Genomic DNA, 24,208 nt, shown 5'->3' with positions numbered 1-24,208 from the left:
TCCCAGCTTAACCAACCCACATAACCAACCCATACCGGCTTAACCAGCCCATATAACCAACCCATCCCAGCTTAACCAACCCATCCTGCCTTAACCAGCCCACATAACCAACCCATCCCAGCTTAACCAACCCATATAACCAACCCATCCCAGCTTAACCAACCCATCCTGGCTTAACCAACCCATCCTGGCTTAACCAACCCATATAACCAACCCATCCCAGCTTAACCAACCCATCCCGGCTTAACCAACCCATATAACCAACCCATCCCAGCTTAACCAACCCATCCCGGCTTAACCAACCCATATAACCAACCCATCCCAGCTTAACCAACCCATCCCGGCTTAACCAACCCATATAACCAACCCAACCCAGCTTAACCAACCCATCCCAGCTTAACCAACCCATATAACCAACTCGTCCCAGCTTAACTAACCCATCCTGCCTTAACCAACCCACATAACCTACCCATCCTGGCTTAACCAACCCATATAACCAACCCATCCCAGCTTAACCAACCCATCCTGGCTTAACCAGCCCATATAAACCAACCCATCCCAGCTTAACCAACCCATATAACCAACCCATCCCGGCTTAACCAATCCATATGACCAACCCAACCCGGCTTAACCAACCCATCCCAGCTTAACCAACCCACCCTGACTTAACTAACCCATCCTAACCCCCTTAACCAACCCATCCCAAGTTAACCAACCCATCCCGGCTTAACCAACCCATATAACCAACCCATCCTGCCTTAACCAACCCACATAACCAACCCATCCCAGCTTAACCAGCCCATATAACCAACCCATCCCAGCTTAACTAACCCATCCTGCCTTAACCAACCCACATAACCTACCCATCCCGGCTTAACCAACCCATCCCAGCTTAACCAACCCACCCTGACTTAACTAACCCATCCTAACCCCCTTAACCAACCCATCCCAACTTAACAAACCCACCCCCCCTTTAACCAACCCATAGTTAACCAACCCATGTTTAACCCACCCTCCCCCATAACCAACCCATGGTTAACCAACCCCTCCTTAACCAACCCATGGTTAACCCCACCCTCCCATAACCAACCCATGGTTAACCACCCCTCCTTAACCAACCCATGTTTAACCCACTCCCCCTTAACCAACCCATGGTTAACCAACCCATGCTTAACCAACCCATAGCTAACCAGCCCTCATTAACCAATGCACCCCCCCATAACCAACCCATGGTTAACTAACCCATGGTTAACCCACCCATGGTTAACTAACCCATGGTTAACTAACCCATGGTTAACTAACCCATGGTTAACCCACCCATGGTTAACTAACCCATGGTTAACCAACCCATGCTTAACCAACCCATAGTTAACAAGCCCTCATTAACCAATGCACCCCCCCATAACAAACCCATGGTTAACTAACCCATGGTTAACCAACCCATGGTTAACCAACCCATGGTTAACTAACCCATGGTTAACTAACCCATGGTTAACTAACCCATGGTTAACTAACCCATGGTTAACCCACCTTCTCTCCTGGTGGCCCCAAGTTGCCGACCCCCCCTGGGGGTCCCTGTGGTCCCTGTGGGGTTATATGGGGTTATATGGGGTTATATGGGGTTATATGGGGTTATATGGGGGTTATATGGGGTTATATGGGGTTATATGGGGTTATATGGGGTTATATGGGGTTATATGGGGTTATATGGGGTTATATGGGGGGATATGGGGTTATATGGGGTTATATGGGGTTATATGGGGTTATATGGGGGAGATATGGGGTTATATGGGGGGATATGGGGTTATATGGGGGGATATGGGGTTATATGGGGGGATATGGGGTTATATGGGGTTATATGGGGTTATATGGGGTTATATGGGGTTATATGGGGTTATATGGGGGGATGTGGGGTTGTATGGGGTTGTATGGAGGGATATGGGGGTTATATGGGGGTTATATGGGGTTATATGGGGTTATATGGGGTTATATGGGGTTATATGGGGTTATATGGGGTTATATGGGGTTATATGGGGCTATATGGGGTTATATGGGGTTATATGGGGTTATATGGGGTTATATAGGGGGATATGGGGTTATATGGGGAGATATGGGGTTATATGGGGTTATATGGGGTTATATGGGGGGATATGGGGTTATATGGGGTTAAATGGGGTTATATGGGGTTATATGGGATTATATGGGGGGATATGGGGTTATATGGGGTTATATGGGATTATATGGGGGGATATGGGGTTATATGGGGTTATATGGGGTTATATGGGGTTATATGGGGTTATATGGGGGGATATGGGGTTATATGGGGTTAAATGGGGTTATATGGGGTTATATGGGATTATATGGGGGGATATGGGGTTATATGGGGTTATATGGGATTATATGGGGGGATATGGGGTTATATGGGGTTATATGGGGTTATATGGGGTTATATGGGGTTATATGGGGGGATATGGGGTTATATGGGGTTATATGGGGGGATATGGGGTTATATGGGGTTATATGGGGGTTATATGGGGTTATGTGGGATTATATGGGGTTATATGGGGGGATATGGGGTTATATGGGGTTATATGGGGTTATATGGGGGGATATGGGGGGATATGGGGGGATATGGGGTTATATGGGGGATATGGGGTTATATGGGGTTATATGGGGTTATATGGGTGGATATGGGGTTATATGGGGTTATATGGGGTTATATGGGGGGATATGGGGTTATATGGGGTTATATGGGGTTATATGGGGTGATATGGGGTGATATGGGGTTATATGGGGTTATATGGGGGGATATGGGGTTATATGGGGTTATATGGGGTTATATGGGGGGATATGGGGTTATATGGGGTTATATGGGGGGATATGGGGTTCTTTGGGGTTCTATGGGGTTCTATGGGGTTATATGGGGTTATATGGGGTGATATGGGGTTATATGGGGTTATATGGGGTGACTCACATCAGCTCCTGAAGGTCCGGCTGGTCCTCGGGGTCCAGGGGGTCCGGGGGGACCCTAAAAAAGGGGGGGGGGGGTTCATATTGGGGGGGGTCTATAGGGTTATTATGGGGGGGTCTATAGGGTCCCAAGGGGGGGTTCATATGGGGGGGGGTCTTAGGGATATTATGGGGGGGGTCCCAAGGGGGAGGGTCCATATTGGGGGGGGTCTTAGGGTTATTATGGGGGGGGTCTTAGGGATATTATGGGGGGGGGTCTTAGGGTTATTATGGGGGGGGTCTTAGGGTTATTACTGGGGGGGTCCCAAGGGGGGGGGGGTCCATATGGGGGGGGGTCTTAGGGTTATTATGGGGGGGTCTTAGGGATATTATGGGGGGGGTCTTAGGGTTATTATGGGGGGGTCTCAAGGGGGGGGTCTTAGGGTTATTATGGGGGGGGTCTCAATGGGGGGGTCTTAGGGTTATTATGGGGGGGGTCTATAGGGTTATTACGGGGGGGGTCTTAGGGATATTATGGGGGGGGTCACAAGGGGGGGGGTCCATATGGGGGGGGTCTTAGGGTTATTGGGGGGGGGGTCTTAGGGATATTATGGGGGGGGTCTATAGGGTTATTATGGGGGGGGTCTTAGGGATATAATGGGGGGGTCTTAGGGTTATTATGGGGGGGTCTTAGGGATATTATGGGGGGGTCTTAGGGTTATTATGGGGGGGTCTTAGAGATATTATGGGGGGGGTCTTAGGGTTATTATGGGGGGGTCTTAGGGTTATTATGTGGGGGGTCTATAGGGTTATTATGGGGGGGGTCTTAGGGTTATTATGGGGGGGGTCTTAGGGTTATTATGGGGGGGTCTTAGGGTTCATATGGGGGGGGTCTTAGGGTTATTATGGGGGGGGTCTCAAGGGGGGGGGTCCATATGGGGGGGGTCTTAGGGTTATTATGGGGGGGGTCTATAGGGTTATTATGGGGGGGGTCTTAGGGTTATTATGGGGGGGGTACCAAGGGGGGGGTCCATATGGGGGGGGTCTTAGGGTTATTATGGGGGGGGTCTTAGGGTTCATATGGGGGGGGTCTTAGGGATATTATGGGAGGGGTCTTAGGGATATTATGGGGGGGGTCTTAGGGATATTATGGGGGGGGTCCCAAGGGGGGGGGGTCCATATGGGGGGGGTCTTAGGGTTATTATGGGGGGGGGTCTATAGGGTTATTATGGGGGGGGTCCCAAGGGGGGGGTCCATATGGGGGGGGGTCTTAGGGTTATTATGGGGGGGGGTCTATAGGGTTATTATGGGGGGGGTCTTAGGGATATTATGGGGGGGGTCTCAAGGGGGGGGGTCCATATGGGGGGGGTCTTAGGGTTATTATGGGGGGGGTCTTAGGGTTATTATGGGGGGGGTCCCAAGGGGGGGGGTCCATATGGGGGGGGTCTTAGGGTTATTATGGGGGGGGTCTATAGGGTCCCAAGGGGGGGTCCATATGGGGGGGGGTCTTAGGGTTATTATGGGGGGGGTCTATAGGGATATTATGGGGGGGGGTCTTAGGGTTATTATGGGGGGGGGTCTATAGGGTTATTATGGGGGGGGTCTATAGGGTTATTATGGGGGGGGTCTTAGGGTTATTATGGGGGGGGTCTATAGGGTTATTATGGGAGGGGTCTTAGGGTTATTATGGGGGGGTCTATAGGGTTATTATGGGGGGGGGTCTATAGGGTTATTATGGGGGGGGTCTATAGGGTTATTATGGGGGGGGTCTATAGGGTTATTATGGGGGGGGTCTATAGGGTTATTATGGGGGGGGGTCTCCGCTCACCATGGGGCCGCCGTCCCCCGTCTCTCCCTTCTCACCTGCAGGGCCAGGAAGACCCTGAAATAGGAAGGTTAATTAATGAATGAGTTAATTAATTAATGAAGAAGGGGGTTAATTAATTAATTAATGAGGTAATTAATTAATGACCTGGAGGCCGATGGGGCCGGGGGCTCCATTGAATCCTCTGGTTCCATCGTCCCCTTTGGCACCAAAGGGACCTTGGGGGCCACGAGCACCAGGGGACCCGTCAGCGCCCTGGGGGTAATTAGGGTTAATTAGGGTTAATTAGGGGTAATTAGGGGTAATTAGGGGGTAATTAAAGGGGTGACCCCATAACCACCCCATATAACCCCATATAACCCCATATAAACCCATATAAACCCAGGGGACCCGTCAGCTCCCTGGGGGTAATTAGGGTTAATTAGGGGTAATTAGGGGTAATTAGGGGGTAATTAAAGGGGTGACCCCATAACCACCCCATATAACCCCATATAACCCCATATAAACCCATATAACCCCATATAACCCCATATAACCCCATATAAACCCATATAACCCCATATAAACCCATATAACCCCATATAAACCCAGGGGACCCGTCAGCGACCTGGGGGTAATTAGGGTTAATTAGGGTTAATTAGGGGTAATTAGGGGGTAATTAAAGGGGTGACCCCATAACCACCCCATATAACCCCATATAACCCCATATAAACCCATATAACCCCATATAACCCCATATAACCCCATATAAACCCATATAACCCCATATAAACCCATATAACCCCATATAAACCCAGGGGACCCGTCAGCTCCCTGGGGGTAATTAGGGTTAATTAGGGTAATTAGGGGTAATTAGGGGGTAATTAAAGGGGTGACCCCATAACCACCCCATATAAAGCCATATAACCCCATATAAACCCATATAAACCCAGGGGACCCGTCAGCTCCCTGGGGGTAATTAGGGGTAATTAGGGTTAATTAGGGGTAATTAGGGGTAATAAAAGGGGTGACCCCATAACCACCCCATATAACCCCATATAAACCCATATAACCCCATATAACCCCATATAAACCCATATAAACCCATATAAACCCAGGGGACCCGTCAGCTCCCTGGGGGTAATTAGGGGTAATTAGGGTTAATTAGGGGGTAATTAGGGGGTAATTAAAGGGGTGACCCCATAACCACCCCATATAACCCCATATAACCCCATATAAACCCATATAACCCCATATAAACCCATATAAACCCATATAACCCCATATAACCCCATATAACCCATATAAACCCATATAACCCCATATAACCCCATATAAACCCATATAACCCCATATAACCCCATATAAACCCATATAATCCCAGGGGACCCGTCAGCTCCCTGGGGGTAATTAGGGGTAATTAGGGTTAATTAGGGGTAATTAGGGGTAATTAGGGGGTAATTAAAGGGGTGACCCCATAACCACCCCATATAACCCCATATAACCCCATATAAACCCATATAAACCCAGGGGACCCGTCAGCTCCCTGGGGATAATTAGGGTTAATTAGGGGTAATTAGGGTTAATTAGGGGTAATTAGGGGTAATTAGGGGGTAATTAAAGGGGTGACCCCATAACCACCCCCATATAACCCCATATAACCCCATATAACCCCATATAACCCCATATAAACCCAGGGGACCCGTCAGCGCCCTGGGGGTAATTAGGGTTAATTAGGGGTAATTAGGGTTAATTAGGGTTAATTAGGGGTAATTAGGGGGTAATTAAAGGGGTGACCCCATAACCACCCCATATAACCCCATATGACCCCATATAAACCCATATAAACCCAGGGGACCCGTCAGCTCCCTGGGGGTAATTAGGGGTAATTAGGGTTAATTAGGGTTAATTAGGGGTAATTAGGGGTAATTAGGGGGTAATTAAAGGGGTGACCCCATAACCACCCCATATAATGCCATATAAACCCATATAACCCCATATAAACCCATATAACCCCATATAAACCCAGGGGACCCGTCAGCTCCCTGGGGGTAATTAGGGGTAATTAGGGTTAATTAGGGGTAATTAGGGGTAATTAGGGGTAATTAGGGGGTAATTAAAGGGGTGACCCCATAACCACCCCATATAACCCCATATAAACCCATATAAATCCATATAAACCCATATAACCCCATATAAACCCATATAACCCCATATAACCCCATATAAACCCATATAACCCCATATAGCCCCATATAAACCCATATAACCCCATATAAACCCATACAACCCCATATAACCCCATATAAACCCATATAAACCCAGGGGACCCGTCAGCTCCCTGGGGGTAATTAGGGGTAATTAGGGTTAATTAGGGGTAATTAGGGGTAATTAGGGGGTAATTAAAGGGGTGACCCCATAACCACCCCATATAACCCCATATAACCCCATATAACCCCATATAACCCCATATAAACCCATATAAACCCAGGGGACCCGTCAGCTCCCTGGGGGTAATTAGGGTTAATTAGGGTTAATTAGGGTTAATTAGGGGGTAATTAAAGGGGTGGCCCCATAACCACCCCATATAACCCCATATAACCCCATATAACCCCATATAAACCCATATAACCCCATATAAACTCATATAAACCCAGGGGACCCGTCAGCGCCCTGGGGGTAATTAGGGGTAATTAGGGTTAATTAGGGGTAATTAGGGGGTAATTAGGGGGTAATTAAAGGGGTGACCCCATAACCACCCCATATAATGCCATATAAACCCATATAACCCCATATAAACCCATATAACCCCATATAAACCCAGGGGACCCGTCAGCTCCCTGGGGGTAATTAGGGGTAATTAGGGTTAATTAGGGGTAATTAGGGGTAATTAGGGGTAATTAGGGGGTAATTAAAGGGGTGACCCCATAACCACCCCATATAACCCCATATAAACCCATATAAATCCATATAAACCCATATAACCCCATATAAACCCATATAACCCCATATAACCCCATATAAACCCATATAACCCCATATAGCCCCATATAAACCCATACAACCCCATATAACCCCATATAAACCCATATAAACCCATATAACCCCATATAAACCCAGGGGACCCGTCAGCTCCCTGGGGGTAATTAGGGGTTAATTAGGGTTAATTAGGGGTAATTAGGGGTAATTAGGGGGTAATTAAAGGGGTGGCCCCATAACCACCCCATATAACCCCATATAAACCCATATAACCCCATATAAACCCATATAAACCCATATAAACCCATATAACCCCATATAACCCCATATAACCCCATATAAACCCATATAACCCCATATAAACCCATATAAACCCATATAACCCCATATAACCCCATATAACCCCATATAACCCCATATAAACCCATATAACCCCATATAAACCCAGGGGACCCGTCAGCTCCCTGGGGGTAATTAGGGGTAATTAGGGGTAATTAGGGTTAATTAGGGGTAATTAGGGGGTAATTAAAGGGGTGACCCCATAACCACCCCCATATAACCCCATATAACCCCATATAATCCCATATAAACTCATATAAACCCATATAACCCCATATAACCCCATATAATCCCATATAACCCCATATAAACCCATATAACCCCATATAAACCCATATAACCCCATATAACCCCATATAACCCCATATAACCCCATATAATCCCATATAACCCCATATAAACCCATATAACCCCATATAAACCCATATAACCCCATATAAACCCATATCCCCCATATAATCCCAGGGGACCCGTCAGCTCCCTGGGGGTAATTAGGGTTAATTAGGGTTAATTAGGGGTAATTAGGGGGTAATTAAAGGGGTGACCCCATAACCACCCCCATACAACCCCATATAAACCCATATAACCCCATATAAACCCATATAAACCCAGGGGACCCGTCAGCTCCCTGGGGGTAATTAGGGGTAATTAGGGTTAATTAGGGGTAATTAGGGGTAATTAGGGTTAATTAGGGTTAATTAGGGGGTAATTAGGGGTAATTAGGGGTAATTAGGGGTAATTAAAGGGGTGACCCCATAACTACCCCATATAACCCCATATAAACCCATATAACCCCATATAAACCCAGGGGACCCGTCAGCTCCCTGGGGGTAATTAGGGTTAATTAGGGGTAATTAGGGTTAATTAGGGGTAAATAGGGGTAATTAGGGGGTAATTAAAGCGGTGGCCCCATAACCACCCCATATAACCCCATATAACCCCATATAACCCCATATAACCCCATATAAACCCATATAACCCCATATCACCCCATATAATCCCAGGGGACCCGTCAGCTCCCTGGGGGTAATTAGGGTTAATTAGGGTTAATTAGGGGTAATTAGGGGTAATTAGGGGGTAATTAAAGGGGTGACCCCATAACCACCCCATATAACCCCATATAAACCTATATAAACCCAGGGGACCCGTCAGCTCCCTGGGGGTAATTAGGGTTAATTAGGGGTAATTAGGGTTAATTAGGGGTAATTAGGGGGTAATTAAAGGGGTGACCCCATAACCACCCCATATAACCCCATATAAATCCATATAACCCCATATAAACCCATATAAACCCATATAATCCCAGGGGACCCGTCAGCTCCCTGGGGGTAATTAGGGGTAATTAGGGTTAATTAGGGTTAATTAGGGGTAATTAGGGGGTAATTAAAGGGGTGACCCCATAACCACCCCATATAAACCCATATAACCCCATATAACCCCATATACACCCATATAACCCCATATAACCCCATATAAACCCATATCCCCCCATATAACCCCATATAACCCATATAACCCCATATAAACCCATATAACCCCATATAAACCCATATAACCCCATATAACCCCATATAACCCCATATAACCCCATATAAACCCATATCCCCCCATATAACCCCATATCCCTCCATATAACCCCATATCCCCCCATATACCCCCCATATAACCCCATATCCCCCATATAATCCCATATACCCCCCATATAACCCCATATCCACCCCATATCCCCCATATAACCCCATATCCCCCATATAACCCCATATCCTTTCCATATCCCCCATATTCCCCCCATATCCCCCATATAAACCCATATACCCCCCTTATCCCCCCATATAACCCTATATCCCCCCATATAACCCTATATCCCCCCATATAACCCCATATTCCCCCATATAACCCCATATCCCCCCATATCCCCCCATATAACCCCATATCCCCCCCATATAACCTCATATCCCCCCCATATAACCCCATATCCCCCATATAACCCCATATCCCCCCATATAACCCCATATTCCCCCCATATAACCCCATATCCCCCCATATAACCCTATATCCCCCATATAATCCCATATACCCCCCATATAAACCCATATCCACCCCATATCCCCCATATAACCCCATATCCCCCCATATAACCCCATATCCTCCCCATATAACCCCATATAACCCCATATCCCTCCATATAACCCTATATCCCCCCATATAACCCCATATACCCCCCATATAACCCCATATCCCCCCATATCCCCCATATAACCCCATATCCCCCCATATAACCCCATATCCACCCCATATCCCCCATATAACCCCATATCCCCCCATATAACCCTATATCCCCCCATATAACCCTATATCCCCCCATATAACCCCATATCCCCCCATATAACCCCATATCCTCCCCATATAACCCCATATAACCCCATATCCCCCCATATAACCCTATATCCCCCCATATAACCCCATATCCCCCCATATAACCCCATATCCTCCCCATATAACCCCATATAACCCCATATCCCCCCATATAACCCTATATCCCCCCATATAACCCCATATCCCCCCCATATAACCCCATATCCTCCCATATCCCCCCATATAACCCCATACCCCCCCATATCCCCCCATATAACCCCATATCCCCCCATATAACCCCATATCCACCCCATATCCCCCCATATAACCCTATATCCCCCCATATAACCCCATATCCCCCCATATAACCCCATATCCCCCCTACTCACAGCAGCTCCGGGCTGTCCAAGTGCTCCCATGGGGCCGGGGGGGCCGGGAGGACCCTAAAAGGGGGGACACACACATTTTGGGGTCATTTCAAGGCATTTTGGGGTCATTTGGGGCGCTATGGGGCGCTATGGGGCGCTATGGGGCACCATGGGGTTGTTATGGGGCTGTTATGGGGTGCTATGGGGCCATTATGGGACACTATGGGGTGCTATGGGGCACTATGGGTCTCTATGGGGCTCGATGGGGCGCTATGGGGTGCTATGGGGCACTATGGGGTGCTATGGGGCACTATGGGGTGCTATGGGGCTGTTATGGGGCCATTATGAGGCGCTATGGGGCACTATGGGGTGCTATGGGGCCGTTATGGGGCCATTATGAGGCACTATGGGTCTCTATGGGGCACTATGGGGCGCTATGGGGTGCTATGGGGCACCATGGGGTTGTTATGGGGCTGTTATGGGGTGCTATGGGGCCATTATGGGACACTATGGGGTGCTATGAGGCACTATGGGGTGCTATGGGGCACCATGGGGTGCTATAGGGCCATTATGGGGTGCTATGGGGCGCTATGGGGTGCTATGGGGTGCTATGGGGCACCATGGGGTTGTTATGGGGCTGTAATGGGGTGCTATGGGGCCATTATGGGTCACTATGGGGTGCTATGAGGCACTATGGGGTGCTATGGGGCACCATGGGGTGCTATAGGGCCGTTATGGGGTGCTATGGGGCGCTATGGGGTGCTATGGGGCACCATGGGGTTGTTATGGGGCTGCTATGGGGTGCTATGGGGCCATTATGGGACACTATGGGGTGCTATGAGGCACTATGGGGTGCTATGGGGCACCATGGGGTGCTATAGGGCCGTTATGGGGTGCTATGGGGCGCTATGGGGTTGTTATGGGGCTGTTATGGGGTGCTATGGGGCCATTATGGGACACTATGGGGTGCTATGAGGCACTATGGGGTGCTATGGGGCACCATGGGGTGCTATAGGGCCGTTATGGGGTGCTATGGGGTGCTATGGGGTGCTATGGGGCACCATGGGGTTGTTATGGGGCTGTTATGGGGTGCTATGGGGCCATTATCGGTCACTATGGGGTGCTATGGGGCACTATGGGTCTCTATGGGGCTCGATGGGGCGCTATGGGGTGCTATGGGGCCGTTATGGGGCCATTATGAGGCACTATGGGGCCATTATGGGGTGCTATGGGGCCATTATGGGGCCATTATGAGGCTCTATGGGGCACTATGGGGCACTATGGGGTGCTATGGGGCCGTTATGGGGCCATTATGAGGCACTATGGGGCACTATGGGATGCTATGAGGTGCTATGGGGCTGTTATAGGGCCATTATGAGGCACTATGGGGTGCTATGGGGCGCTATGGGGTGCTATGGGGCACCATGGGGTGCTATGGGGCACTATGGGGTGCTATGGGGCACTATGGGGTGTTATGGGGTGCCATGGTGTCCTATGGGGCCATTATGAGGTGCTATGGGGCTCTATGGGATGCTATGGGGCACTATGGGGCGCTATGGGGTGCTATGGGGGACCATGGGGTGCTATAGGGCCGTTATGGGGTGCTATGGGGCACCATGGGGTGCTATAGGGCCGTTATGGGGTGCTATGGGGCGCTATGGGGTGCTATGGGGCACCATGGGGTTGTTATGGGGCTGTTATGGGGTGCTATGGGGCCATTATGGGACACTATGGGGTGCTATGAGGCACTATGGGGTGCTATGGGGCACCATGGGGTGCTATAGGGCCGTTATGGGGTGCTATGGGGCGCTATGGGGTGCTATGGGGCACCATGGGGTTGTTATGGGGCTGTTATGGGGTGCTATGGGGCCATTATGGGACACTATGGGGTGCTATGGGGCACTATGGGGTGCTATGGGGCACTATGGGTCTCTATGGGGCTCGATGGGGCGCTATGGGGTGCTATGGGGCACTATGGGGCACTATGGGGCTGTTATGGGGCCATTATGAGGCGCTATGGGGCCGTTATGGGGCCATTATGAGGCACTATGGGGCACTATGGGGCACTATGGGGTGCTATGGGGCTGTTATGGGGCCATTATGAGGCGCTATGGGGCACTATGGGTCTCTATGGGGCACTATGGGGTGCTATGGGGCACTATGGGGTTGTTATGGGGCTGTTATGGGGTGCTATGGGGCCATTATGGGACACTATGGGGTGCTATGAGGCACTATGGGGTGCTATGGGGCACTATGGGTCTCTATGGGGCTCGATGGGGCGCTATGGGGTGCTATGGGGCACTATGGGGTGCTATGGGGCACTATGGGGCACTATGGGGCTGTTATGGGGCCATTATGAGGCGCTATGGGGCACTATGGGGCCATTATGAGGCACTATGGGGCACTATAGGGTGCTATGGGGCACTATGGGGTGCTATGGGGCTGTTATGGGGCCATTATGAGGCACTATGGGGCACTATGGGGCACTATGGGGCACTATGGGGCACTATGGGTCTCTATGGGGCACTATGGGGTGCTATGGGGCTGTTATGGGGCTGTTATGGGGTGCTATGGGGTGCTATGGGGCACTATGGGGTGCTATGGGGCGCTATGGGGCACTATGGGGTGCTATGGGGCTGTTATGGGGCCATTATGAGGCACTATGGGGCACTATGGGGCACTATGGGGCACTATGGGGCACTATGGGTCTCTATGGGGCACTATGGGGTGCTATGGGGCTGTTATGGGGCTGTTATGGGGTGCTATGGGGTGCTATGGGGCACTATGGGGTGCTATGGGGCGCTATGGGGCACTATGGGGTGCTATGGGGCTGTTATGGGGCCATTATGAGGCGCTATGGGGCACTATGGGTCTCTATGGGGCTCTATGGGGCGCTATGGGGTGCTATGGGGCACTATGGGGCCATTATGGGGCACTATGGGGCTGTTATGGGGCCATTATGAGGCGCTATGGGGCACTATGGGTCTCTATGGGGCTCTATGGGGCGCTATGGGGTGCTATGGGGCACTATGGGGTGCTATGGGGCCATTATGGGGCCCTATGGGTCTCTATGGGGCGCTATGGGGCCATTATGGGGCTCTATGGGGCACTATGGGGTGCTATGGGGCCTTTATGGGGCCATTATGAGGCTCTATGGGGCACTATGGGGCACTATGGGGCACTATGGGGCGCTATGGGGCACTATGGGTCTCTATGGGGCACTATGGGTCTCTATGGGGCACTATGGGGCGCTATGGGGTGCTATGGGGTGCTATGGGGTCGCTATGGGGCCATTATGAGGCACTATGGGGTGCTATGGGGCACTATGGGGTGCTATGGGGCTGTTTTGGGGCCATTATGGGGTGCTATGGGGCTCTATAGGGCGCTATGGGGCGCTATGGGTCTCTATGGGGCACTATGGGGTGCTATGAGGCACTATGGGGTGCTATGGGGCCGTTATGGGGCCATTATGAGGCTCTATGGGGCACTATGGGTCTCTATGGGGTGCTATGGGTCACTATGGGGTGCTATGGGGCTGTTATGGGGCCATTATGAGGCGCTATGGGGCACTATGGGGCACTATGGGGTGCTATGGGGCGCTATGGGGTGCTATGGGGCACCATGGGGTTGTTATGGGGCTGTTATGGGGTGCTATGGGGCCATTATGGGGCACTATGGGGTGCTATGGGGCCGTTATGGGGTGCTATGGGGCACCATGGGGTGCTATAGGGCCGTTATGGGGTGCTATAGGGCCATTATGGGGTGCTATGGGGCTCTATGGGATGCTATGGGGTGCTATGGGGCGCTATGGGGTGCTATGGGGCCATTATGGGGCACTATGGGGCTGTTATGGGGCCATTATGAGGCGCTATGGGGCTCTATGGGTCTCTATGGGGCACTATGGGGTGCTATGGGGCACTATGGGGTGCTATGGGGCCGTTATGGGGCCATTATGAGGCGCTATGGGGCACTATGGGGTGCTATGGGGCGCTATGGGGTGCTATGGGGCCGCTATGGGGCGCTATGGGGCTTTTATGGGGCCATTATGAGGCGCTATGGGGCACTATGGGTCTCTATGGGGCACTATGGGGCGCTATGGGGTGCTATGGGGCCATTATGGCACTATGGGGCTGTTATGGGGCCATTATGAGGCTCTATGGGGCACTATGGGTCTCTATGGGGTCGCTATGGGGCACAATGGGGTGCTATGGGGCCGCTATGGGGTCGCTATGGGGCCATTATGGGGCCATTATGTCGCTATGGGGCTGTTTTGGGGCCATTATGAGGCACTATGGGTCTCTATGGGGCGCTATGGGGCCATTATGGGGCTCTATAGGGCGCTATGGGGTGCTATGGGGCCGCTATGGGGCCGCTATGGGGCCGTTATGGGACTCACATGTTCCCCTTTGGTCCCTTTGGCACCTTTCTGTCCCGGTTCACCAACTTCACCCTATAAAGATGGGGAGAATCAATGGGGCAGCCCCACACTTATGGGGCAGCCCCACACTTATGGGTCCCACCCCACACTTATGGGTCCAGCCCCACACTTATGAGGCAGCCCCACACTTATGGGTCCCACCCCACACTTATGGGGTCCCACCCCACACTTATGGGGCAGCCCCACACTTATGGGTCCCACCCCACACTTATGGGTCCAGCCCCACACTTATGGGGCAGCCCCACACTTATGGGTCCCAGCCCCACACTTATGGGTCCCACCCCACACTTATGGGGCAGCCCCACACTTATGGGTCCCACCCCACACTTATGGGTCCAGCCCCACACTTATGGGTCCCACCCCACACTTATGGGTCCCACCCCACACTTATGGGTCCCACCCCACACTTATGGGGCAGCCCCACACTTATGGGTCCCACCCCACACTTATGGGGCAGCCCCACACTTATGGGTCCAGCCCCACACTTATGGGGCAGCCCCACACTTATGGGTCCCAGCCCCACTTATGGGTCCCACCCCACACTTATGGGTCCAGCCCCACACTTATGGGGCAGCCCCACACTTATGGGTCCCACCCCACACTTATGGGTCCCACCCCACATATATGGGGCAGCCCCACACTTATGGGTCCAGCCCCACACTTATGGGTCCCGCCCCACACTTATGGGTCCAGCCCCACACTTATGGGTCCCGCCCCACACTTATGGGTCCAGCCCCACACTTATGGGGCAGCCCCACACTTATGGGTCCCACCCCACACTTATGGGTCCCACCCCACACTTATGGGTCCCACCCCACACTTATGGGGCAGCCCCACACTTATGGGTCCCACCCCACACTTATGGGTCTCACCCCACACTTATGGGGCAGCCCCACACTTATGGGTCCCACCCCACACTTATGGGGCAGCCCCACACTTATGGGTCCCACCCCACACTTATGGGGTCCCACCCCACACTTATGGGTCCCACCCCACACTTATGGGGTCCCACCCCACACTTATGGGTCCCACCCCACACTTATGGGGCAGCCCCACTCTTATGGGGCAGCCCCACACTTATGGGTCCCACCCCACACTTATGGGGCAGCCCCACACTTATGGGTCCCACCCCACACTTATGGGGTCCCACCCCACACTTATGGGGCAGCCCCACACTTATGGGTCCCACCCCCCACTTATGGGTCCCACCCCCCACTTATGGGTCCCACCCCCCACTTATGGGTCCCACCCCACACTTATGGGTCCCACCCCACACTTATGGGGCAGCCCCACACTTATGGGTCCCACCCCACACTTATGGGTCCAGCCCCACACTTATGGGTCCCACCCCAAACTTATGGGTCCCACCCCACACTTATGGGTCCAGCCCCACACTTATGGGTCCCACCCCACACTTATGGGGCAGCCCCACACTTATGGGTCCCAACCCACACTTATGGAGCAGCCCCACACTTATGGGGCAGCCCCACACTTATGGGTCCCACCCCACACTTATGGGTCCCACCCCACACTTATGGGTCCAGCCCCACACTTATGGGTCCCATCCCACACTTATGGGTCCCACCCCACACTTATGGGTCCCACCCCACACTTATGGGTCCCACCCCACACTTATGGGTCCCACCCCACACTTATGGGTCCCACCCCACACTTATGGGTCCCACCCCACACTTATGGGGCAGCCCCACACTTATGGGTCCCACCCCACACTTATGGGTCCCACCCCACACTTATGGGGCAGCCCCACACTTATGGGTCCCACCCCACACTTATGGGGCAGCCCCACACTTATGGGTCCCACCCCACACTTATGGGTCCCACCCCACACTTATGGGTCCCACCCCACACTTATGGGTCCCACCCCACACTTATGGGTCCCACCCCACACTTATGGGGCAGCCCCACACTTATGGGTCCCACCCCACACTTATGGGTCCAGCCCCACACTTATGGGTCCCACCCCAAACTTATGGGTCCCACCCCACACTTATGGGTCCAGCCCCACACTTATGGGTCCCACCCCACACTTATGGGGCAGCCCCACACTTATGGGTCCCAACCCACACTTATGGAGCAGCCCCACACTTATGGGGCAGCCCCACACTTATGGGTCCCACCCCACACTTATGGGTCCCACCCCACACTTATGGGTCCAGCCCCACACTTATGGGTCCCATCCCACACTTATGGGTCCCACCCCACACTTATGGGTCCCACCCCACACTTATGGGTCCCACCCCACACTTATGGGGCAGCCCCACACTTATGGGTCCCACCCCACACTTATGGGTCCAGCCCCACACTTATGGGGCAGCCCCACACTTATGGGTCCCACCCCACACTTATGGGGCAGCCCCACACTTATGGGTCCCACCCCACACTTATGGGGCAGCCCCACACTTATGGGTCCCAGCCCCACTTATGGGGCAGCCCCACACTTATGGGTCCCACCCCACACTTATGGGTCCCACCCCACACTTATGGGGCCCACCCCACACTTATGGGTCCCACCCCACACTTATGGGGCAGCCCCACACTTATGGGTCCCACCCCACACTTATGGGTCCCACCCCACACTTATGGGTCCAGCCCCACACTTATGGGTCCCACCCCACACTTATGGGTCCAGCCCCACACTTATGGGTCCCACCCCACACTTATGGGGCAGCCCCACACTTATGGGTCCCACCCCACACTTATGGGTCCCACCCCACACTTATGGGTCCAGCCCCACACTTATGGGGCAGCCCCACACTTATGGGTCCCACCCCACACTTATGGGTCCCACCCCACACTTATGGGTCCCACCCCACACTAATGGGGCAGCCCCACACTTATGGGTCCCAGCCCCACTTATGGGTCCCACCCCACACTTATGGGTCCCACCCCACACTTATGGGTCCCACCCCACACTTATGGGTCCAGCCCCACACTTATGGGGCAGCCCCACACTTATGGGTCCCACCCCACACTTATGGGTCCCACCCCACACTTATGGGTCCCACCCCACACTAATGGGGCAGCCCCACACTTATGGGTCCCAGCCCCACTTATGGGTCCCACCCCACACTTATGGGTCCCACCCCACACTTATGGGTCCCACCCCACACTTATGGGGCAGCCCCACACTTATGGGGCAGCCCCACACTTATGGGTCCCACCCTACACTTATGGGGCAGCCCCACACTTATGGGTCCCACCCCACATATATGGGGCAGCCCCACACTTATGGGTCCCACCCCACACTTATGGGTCCAGCCCCACACTTATGGGTCCCACCCCACACTTATGGGTCCCACCCCACACTTATGGGGCAGCCCCACACTTATGGGTCCCACCCCACACTTATGGGTCCCAGCCCCACACTTATGGGTCCCACCCCACACTTATGGGTCCCACCCCACACTTATGGGTCCAGCCCCACACTTATGGGTCCCACCCCACACTTATGGGTCCAGCCCCACACTTATGGGTCCCACCCCACACTTATGGGGCAGCCCCACACTTATGGGGCAGCCCCACACTTATGGGTCCCACCCCACACTTATGGGTCCCACCCCACACTTATGGGTCCCACCCCACACTTATGGGGCAGCCCCACACTTATGGGTCCCACCCCACACTTATGGGGCAGCCCCACACTTATGGGTCCCACCCCACACTTATGGGTCCCACCCCACACTTATGGGTCCCACCCCACACTTATGGGTCCCACCCCACACTTATGGGGCAGCCCCACACTTATGGGTCCCACCCCACACTTATGGGTCCAGCCCCACACTTATGGGTCCCACCCCAAACTTATGGGTCCCACCCCACACTTATGGGTCCAGCCCCACACTTATGGGTCCCACCCCACACTTATGGGGCAGCCCCACACTTATGGGTCCCAACCCACACTTATGGAGCAGCCCCACACTTATGGGGCAGCCCCACACTTATGGGTCCCACCCCACACTTATGGGTCCCACCCCACACTTATGGGTCCAGCCCCACACTTATGGGTCCCATCCCACACTTATGGGTCCCACCCCACACTTATGGGTCCCACCCCACACTTATGGGTCCCACCCCACACTTATGGGGCAGCCCCACACTTATGGGTCCCACCCCACACTTATGGGTCCAGCCCCACACTTATGGGGCAGCCCCACACTTATGGGTCCCACCCCACACTTATGGGGCAGCCCCACACTTATGGGTCCCACCCCACACTTATGGGGCAGCCCCACACTTATGGGTCCCAGCCCCACTTATGGGGCAGCCCCACACTTATGGGTCCCACCCCACACTTATGGGTCCCACCCCACACTTATGGGGCCCACCCCACACTTATGGGTCCCACCCCACACTTATGGGTCCCACCCCACACTTATGGGGCAGCCCCACACTTATGGGTCCCACCCCACACTTATGGGTCCCACCCCACACTTATGGGTCCAGCCCCACACTTATGGGTCCCACCCCACACTTATGGGTCCAGCCCCACACTTATGGGTCCCACCCCACACTTATGGGGCAGCCCCACACTTATGGGTCCCACCCCACACTTATGGGTCCCACCCCACACTTATGGGTCCAGCCCCACACTTATGGGGCAGCCCCACACTTATGGGTCCCACCCCACACTTATGGGTCCCACCCCACACTTATGGGTCCCACCCCACACTAATGGGGCAGCCCCACACTTATGGGTCCCAGCCCCACTTATGGGTCCCACCCCACACTTATGGGTCCCACCCCACACTTATGGGTCCCACCCCACACTTATGGGGCAGCCCCACACTTATGGGGCAGCCCCACACTTATGGGTCCCACCCTACACTTATGGGGCAGCCCCACACTTATGGGTCCCACCCCACACTTATGGGTCCCACCCCACATATATGGGGCAGCCCCACACTTATGGGGCCCACCCCACACTTATGGGTCCCACCCCACACTTATGGGTCCCACCCCACACTTATGGGTCCCACCCCACACTTATGGGGCCCACCCCACACTTATGGGTCCCACCCCACACTTATGGGGCAGCCCCACACTTATGGGTCCCACCCCACACTTATGGGGTCTCACCTTGTCCCCATCGTCCCCAGGTCCTCCTATGGGTCCGGCGGGTCCTGGCAGCCCTATGGGGCCCTGGGATCCATCGCGGCCAGGGGGACCCACAGCGCCCTTCTCACCCTATAGGGCAGGACGGGTTATGGGGTGGGTAGCTATGGGGCCACTATGGGGTCTCTATGGGGTCCTTATGGGGTCCCTATGGGGTCTCTATGGGGTCTCTATGGGGTCTCCTCTATGGGGTCTCTATGGGGTCTCCTCTATAGGGTCTCTATGGGGTCCTTATGGGGCACAGAGGGGTCTCTATGGGGCAGCTATGGGGTCCCTATGGGGTCTCTATGGGGTCAGTATGGGGTCTCTACGGGGCAGCTATGGGGTCCCTATGGGGTCCCTATGGGGTCTCTATAGGGTCCCTATAGGGTCCCCATGGGGTCTCTATAGGGTCAATATGGGGTATCTATAGGGTCCCTATGGGGTCTCTATAGGGTCTCTATGGGGTCTCTATGGGGTCTCTATAGGGTCAATATGGGGTATCTATAGGGTCTCTATGGGGTCTCTATGGGGTCTCTATGGGGTCTCTATAGGGTCACTATGGGGTCTCTATGGGGTCTCCTCTATGGGGTCTCTATGGGGTCTCCTCTATGGGGTCTCTTCTATGGGGTCCTTATGGGGCACAGAGGGGTCTCTATGGGGCAGCTATGGGGTCACTATGGGGTCTCTATGGGGTAGTTATGGGGTCTCTATGGGGTCAGTATAGGGTCCCTATGGGGTCTCTATGGGGTCCCTATGGGGTCTCTATAGGGTCTATATGGGGTCCCTATGGGGTCTCTATGGGGTCCCTATGGGATCTCTATGGGGCAGCTATGGGGCAGCTATGGGGTCTCTATGGGGTCCCTATGGGGCAGCTATGGGGTCCCTATAGGGCAGCTATGGGGTCTCTATGGGGTCCCTATGGGACAGCTCTGTGGTCCCTATGGAGTCTCTATGGGGTCCCTATGGGGTCTCTATGGGGCAGCTATAGGGCAGCTATGGGGTCTCTACGGGGTCCCTATGGGGCAGCTCTGAGGTCCCTATGGGGTCTCTATGGGGTCTCTATGGGGCAGCTATGGGGTCCCTATAGGGCAGCTATGGGGTCCCTATGGGGTCTCTATGGGGTCCCTATGGGGTCTCTATAGGGTCTCTATGGGGTCAGTATGGGGTCCCTATAGTGCAGCTCTGGGGTCCCTATGGGGTCTCTATAGGGTCTCTATAGGGTCTATATGGGGTCCCTATGGGGTCAGTATGGGATCCCTATGGGGTCTCTATAGGGTCCTTATGGGGTCCCTATAGGGTCTCTATGGGGCAGTCCTTACAGGGACTCCTTTATCTTGGGGTCCCTATGGGGTCCCTATGGGGTCCTTATGGGGTCCCTATGGGTTCTCTATGGGGTCAGTATGGGGTCTCTATAGGGTCCCTATGGGGTCTCTATGGGGCAGTCCTTACAGGGACTCCTTCCTCTTGGGGTGCCAATGGGGTCCCTATAGGGTTTCTATGGGGTCTCTATAGGGTCACTATGGGGTCTCTATAGGGTCTCTAAAGGGTCAGCATGGGATCCCTATGGGGTCACTATGGGGTCCCTATGGGGTCTCTATGGGGTCAGTATGGGGTCTCTATGGGGCAGCTATGGGGTCCCTCTGGGGTCTCTATGGGGTCCCTATGGGGTCAGTATGGGATCCCTATGGAGTCTCTATAGGGTCCCTATGGAGTCTCTATGGGGTCCCTCTGGGGTCAATATGGGGCAGCTATGGGGTCCCTATGGGGTCTCTATGGGGTCCCTATGGGGTCAGTATGGGATCCCTATGGGGCCTCTATGGGGTCTCTATAGGGTCAGTATGGGGTCCCTATAGGGTCTCTATAGGGTCGGTCCTTACAGGGACTCCTTTCTCTTGGGGTCTCTATGGGGTCCCTATAGGGTCTCTATAGGGTCATTATGGGGTCTCTATGGGGTCTCTATAGGGTCTCTATGGGGTCTCTATGGGGTCTCTATAGGGTCATTATGGGGTCCCTATGGGGTCTCTATAGGGTCATTATGGGGTCCCTATGGGGTCTCTATAGGGTCCCTATGGGGTCTCTATAGGGTTATTATGGGGCCCCTATGGGGTCTCTATAGGGTCCCTATAGGGTCTCTATGGGGTCCGTATAGGGTCCCTATGGGGTCTCTATGTGGTCCTTATGGGATTCATATGGGGTCCCTATGGGGATCCCTATGGGGTCCCTATGGGGTCTCTATAGGGTCTCTATGGGGTCCCTGTGGGGTCCCTATGGGATCCCTATGGGGTCTCTATAGGGTCTCTATGGGGTCTCTATGGGGTCTCTATAGGGTCAGTATGGGATCCCTATGGGGTCTCTATGGGGCCCCTATGGGGTCTCTATAGGGTCTCTATAGGGTCAGTATGGGGTATCTATAGGGTCTTTATGGGGTCTCTATGGGGTCTCTATAGGGTCTCTATAGGGTCATTATGGGGTCTCTATGGGGTCTCTATAGGGTCACTATGGGGTCTCTATGGGGTCTCTATAGGGTCCCTATGGGGCAGCTATGGGGTCTCTATGGGGTCCTTATGGGGTTCATATGGGGTCTCTATGGGGTTCGTATGGGGTTCATATGGGGTCCCTCTGGGGTCAGTATGGGGTATCTATAGGGTCTCCATGGGGTCTCTATAGGGTCTCTATGGGGTTCCTATAGGGTCTCTATGGGGTCTCTATAGGGTCATTATGGGGTCTCTATGGGGTCCCTATGGGATCTCTATGGGGTCCCTATAGGGTCCCTATGGGGTCTCTATAGGGTCATTATGGGGTCTCTATAGGGTCTCTATGGGGTCCCTATGGGGTCTCTATAGGGTCATTATGGGGTCTCTATAGGGTCCCTATGGGATCCCTATGGGGTCTCTATAGGGTCATTATGGGGTCCCTATAGGGTCTCTATGAGATCCCTATGGGGTCTCTATAGGGTCATTATGGGGTCCCTATAGGGTCTCTATGGGATCCCTATGGGGTCTCTATAGGGTCATTATGGGGTCCCTATGGGGTCTCTATAGGGTCATTATGGGGTACCTATAGGGTCTCTATAGGGCCTCTATGGGGTCTCTATAGGGTCATTATGGGATCCCTATGGGGTCCCTATAGGGTCTCTATGGGGTCCCTATGAGGTCTCTATAGGGTCTCTATGGGGTCCCTATGGGGTCTCTATGGGGTCTCCATAGGGTCAGTATGGGATCCCTATGGGGTCTCTATGGGGCAGTCCTTACAGGGACTCCTTCCTCTTGGGGTGCCAATGGGGTCCCTATAGGGTCATTATGGGGTCCCTATGGGGTCTCTATGGGGTCCCTATGGGGTCTCTATAGGGTCATTATGGGGTCCCTATGGGGTCTCTATAGGGTCTCTATAGGGTCATTATGGGGTCTCTATGGGGTCTCTATAGGGTCCCTATGGGGTCCCTATGGGGTCAGTATGGGGTCCCTATAGGGTCCCTATGGGGTCTCTATAGGGTCAATATGGGGTATCTATAGGGTCCCCATGGGGTCTCTATAGGGTCCCTATGGGGTCAGTATGGGGTATCTATAGGGTCTCTATGGGATCCCTATGGGGTCTCTATAGGGTCATTATGGGGTCAGTATGGGATCCCTATGGGGTCTCTATAGGGTCATTATGGGGTCCCTATGGGGTCTCTATAGGGTCTCTATAGGGTCCCTATAGGGTCTCTATGGGGTCGTTCCTTACAGGGACTCCTTTCTCTTGGGGTCTCTATGGGGTCCCTATGGGGTCTCTATAGGGTCTCTATGGGGTATCTATAGGGTCCCTATAGGGTCTCTATAGGGTCGGTCCTTACAGGGACTCCTTTCTCCCCTGCGGTTCCGG

At 53.3% G+C, this 24,208-nt stretch overlaps 1 protein-coding gene across 2 annotated transcripts in view; it reads right to left on the bottom strand.

The window, feature by feature from the left end:
- Nucleotides 1-24,208, bottom strand: part of LOC146752234 (uncharacterized) — a 46,219-nt gene extending 22,011 nt beyond the window's left edge. The window contains exons 1-8 of one of the 2 annotated variants that reach the window (XM_085532675.1): nt 24,180-24,208; nt 20,330-20,437; nt 15,191-15,244; nt 10,816-10,869; nt 4,922-5,029; nt 4,778-4,831; nt 2,975-3,028; nt 1,531-1,584 (exon numbers count right to left, since the gene is read on the bottom strand). In XM_085532675.1, the coding sequence (XP_085388801.1) occupies nt 1,531-1,584; nt 2,975-3,028; nt 4,778-4,831; nt 4,922-5,029; nt 10,816-10,869; nt 15,191-15,244; nt 20,330-20,340 (389 nt within the window). In that variant the 5' untranslated portion in view covers nt 20,341-20,437; nt 24,180-24,208. Of the gene's footprint in view, nt 1-1,530; nt 1,585-2,974; nt 3,029-4,777; nt 4,832-4,921; nt 5,030-10,815; nt 10,870-15,190; nt 15,245-20,329; nt 20,438-22,224; nt 22,241-24,179 lie in introns of those variants that run through there. The other variant, XM_085532676.1, reaches the window with a different exon arrangement.

This window comes from Coturnix japonica, unplaced genomic scaffold (assembly GCF_054131305.1).
Source record: "Coturnix japonica strain WE unplaced genomic scaffold, WE-NBRP24 Scf050, whole genome shotgun sequence".
In the NCBI taxonomy this organism is placed as follows: domain Eukaryota; kingdom Metazoa; phylum Chordata; class Aves; order Galliformes; family Phasianidae; genus Coturnix; species Coturnix japonica.
The sequence above is the reverse complement of the archived record's forward strand: the minus strand, read 5'-3'. Positions and strand labels throughout refer to the sequence as shown.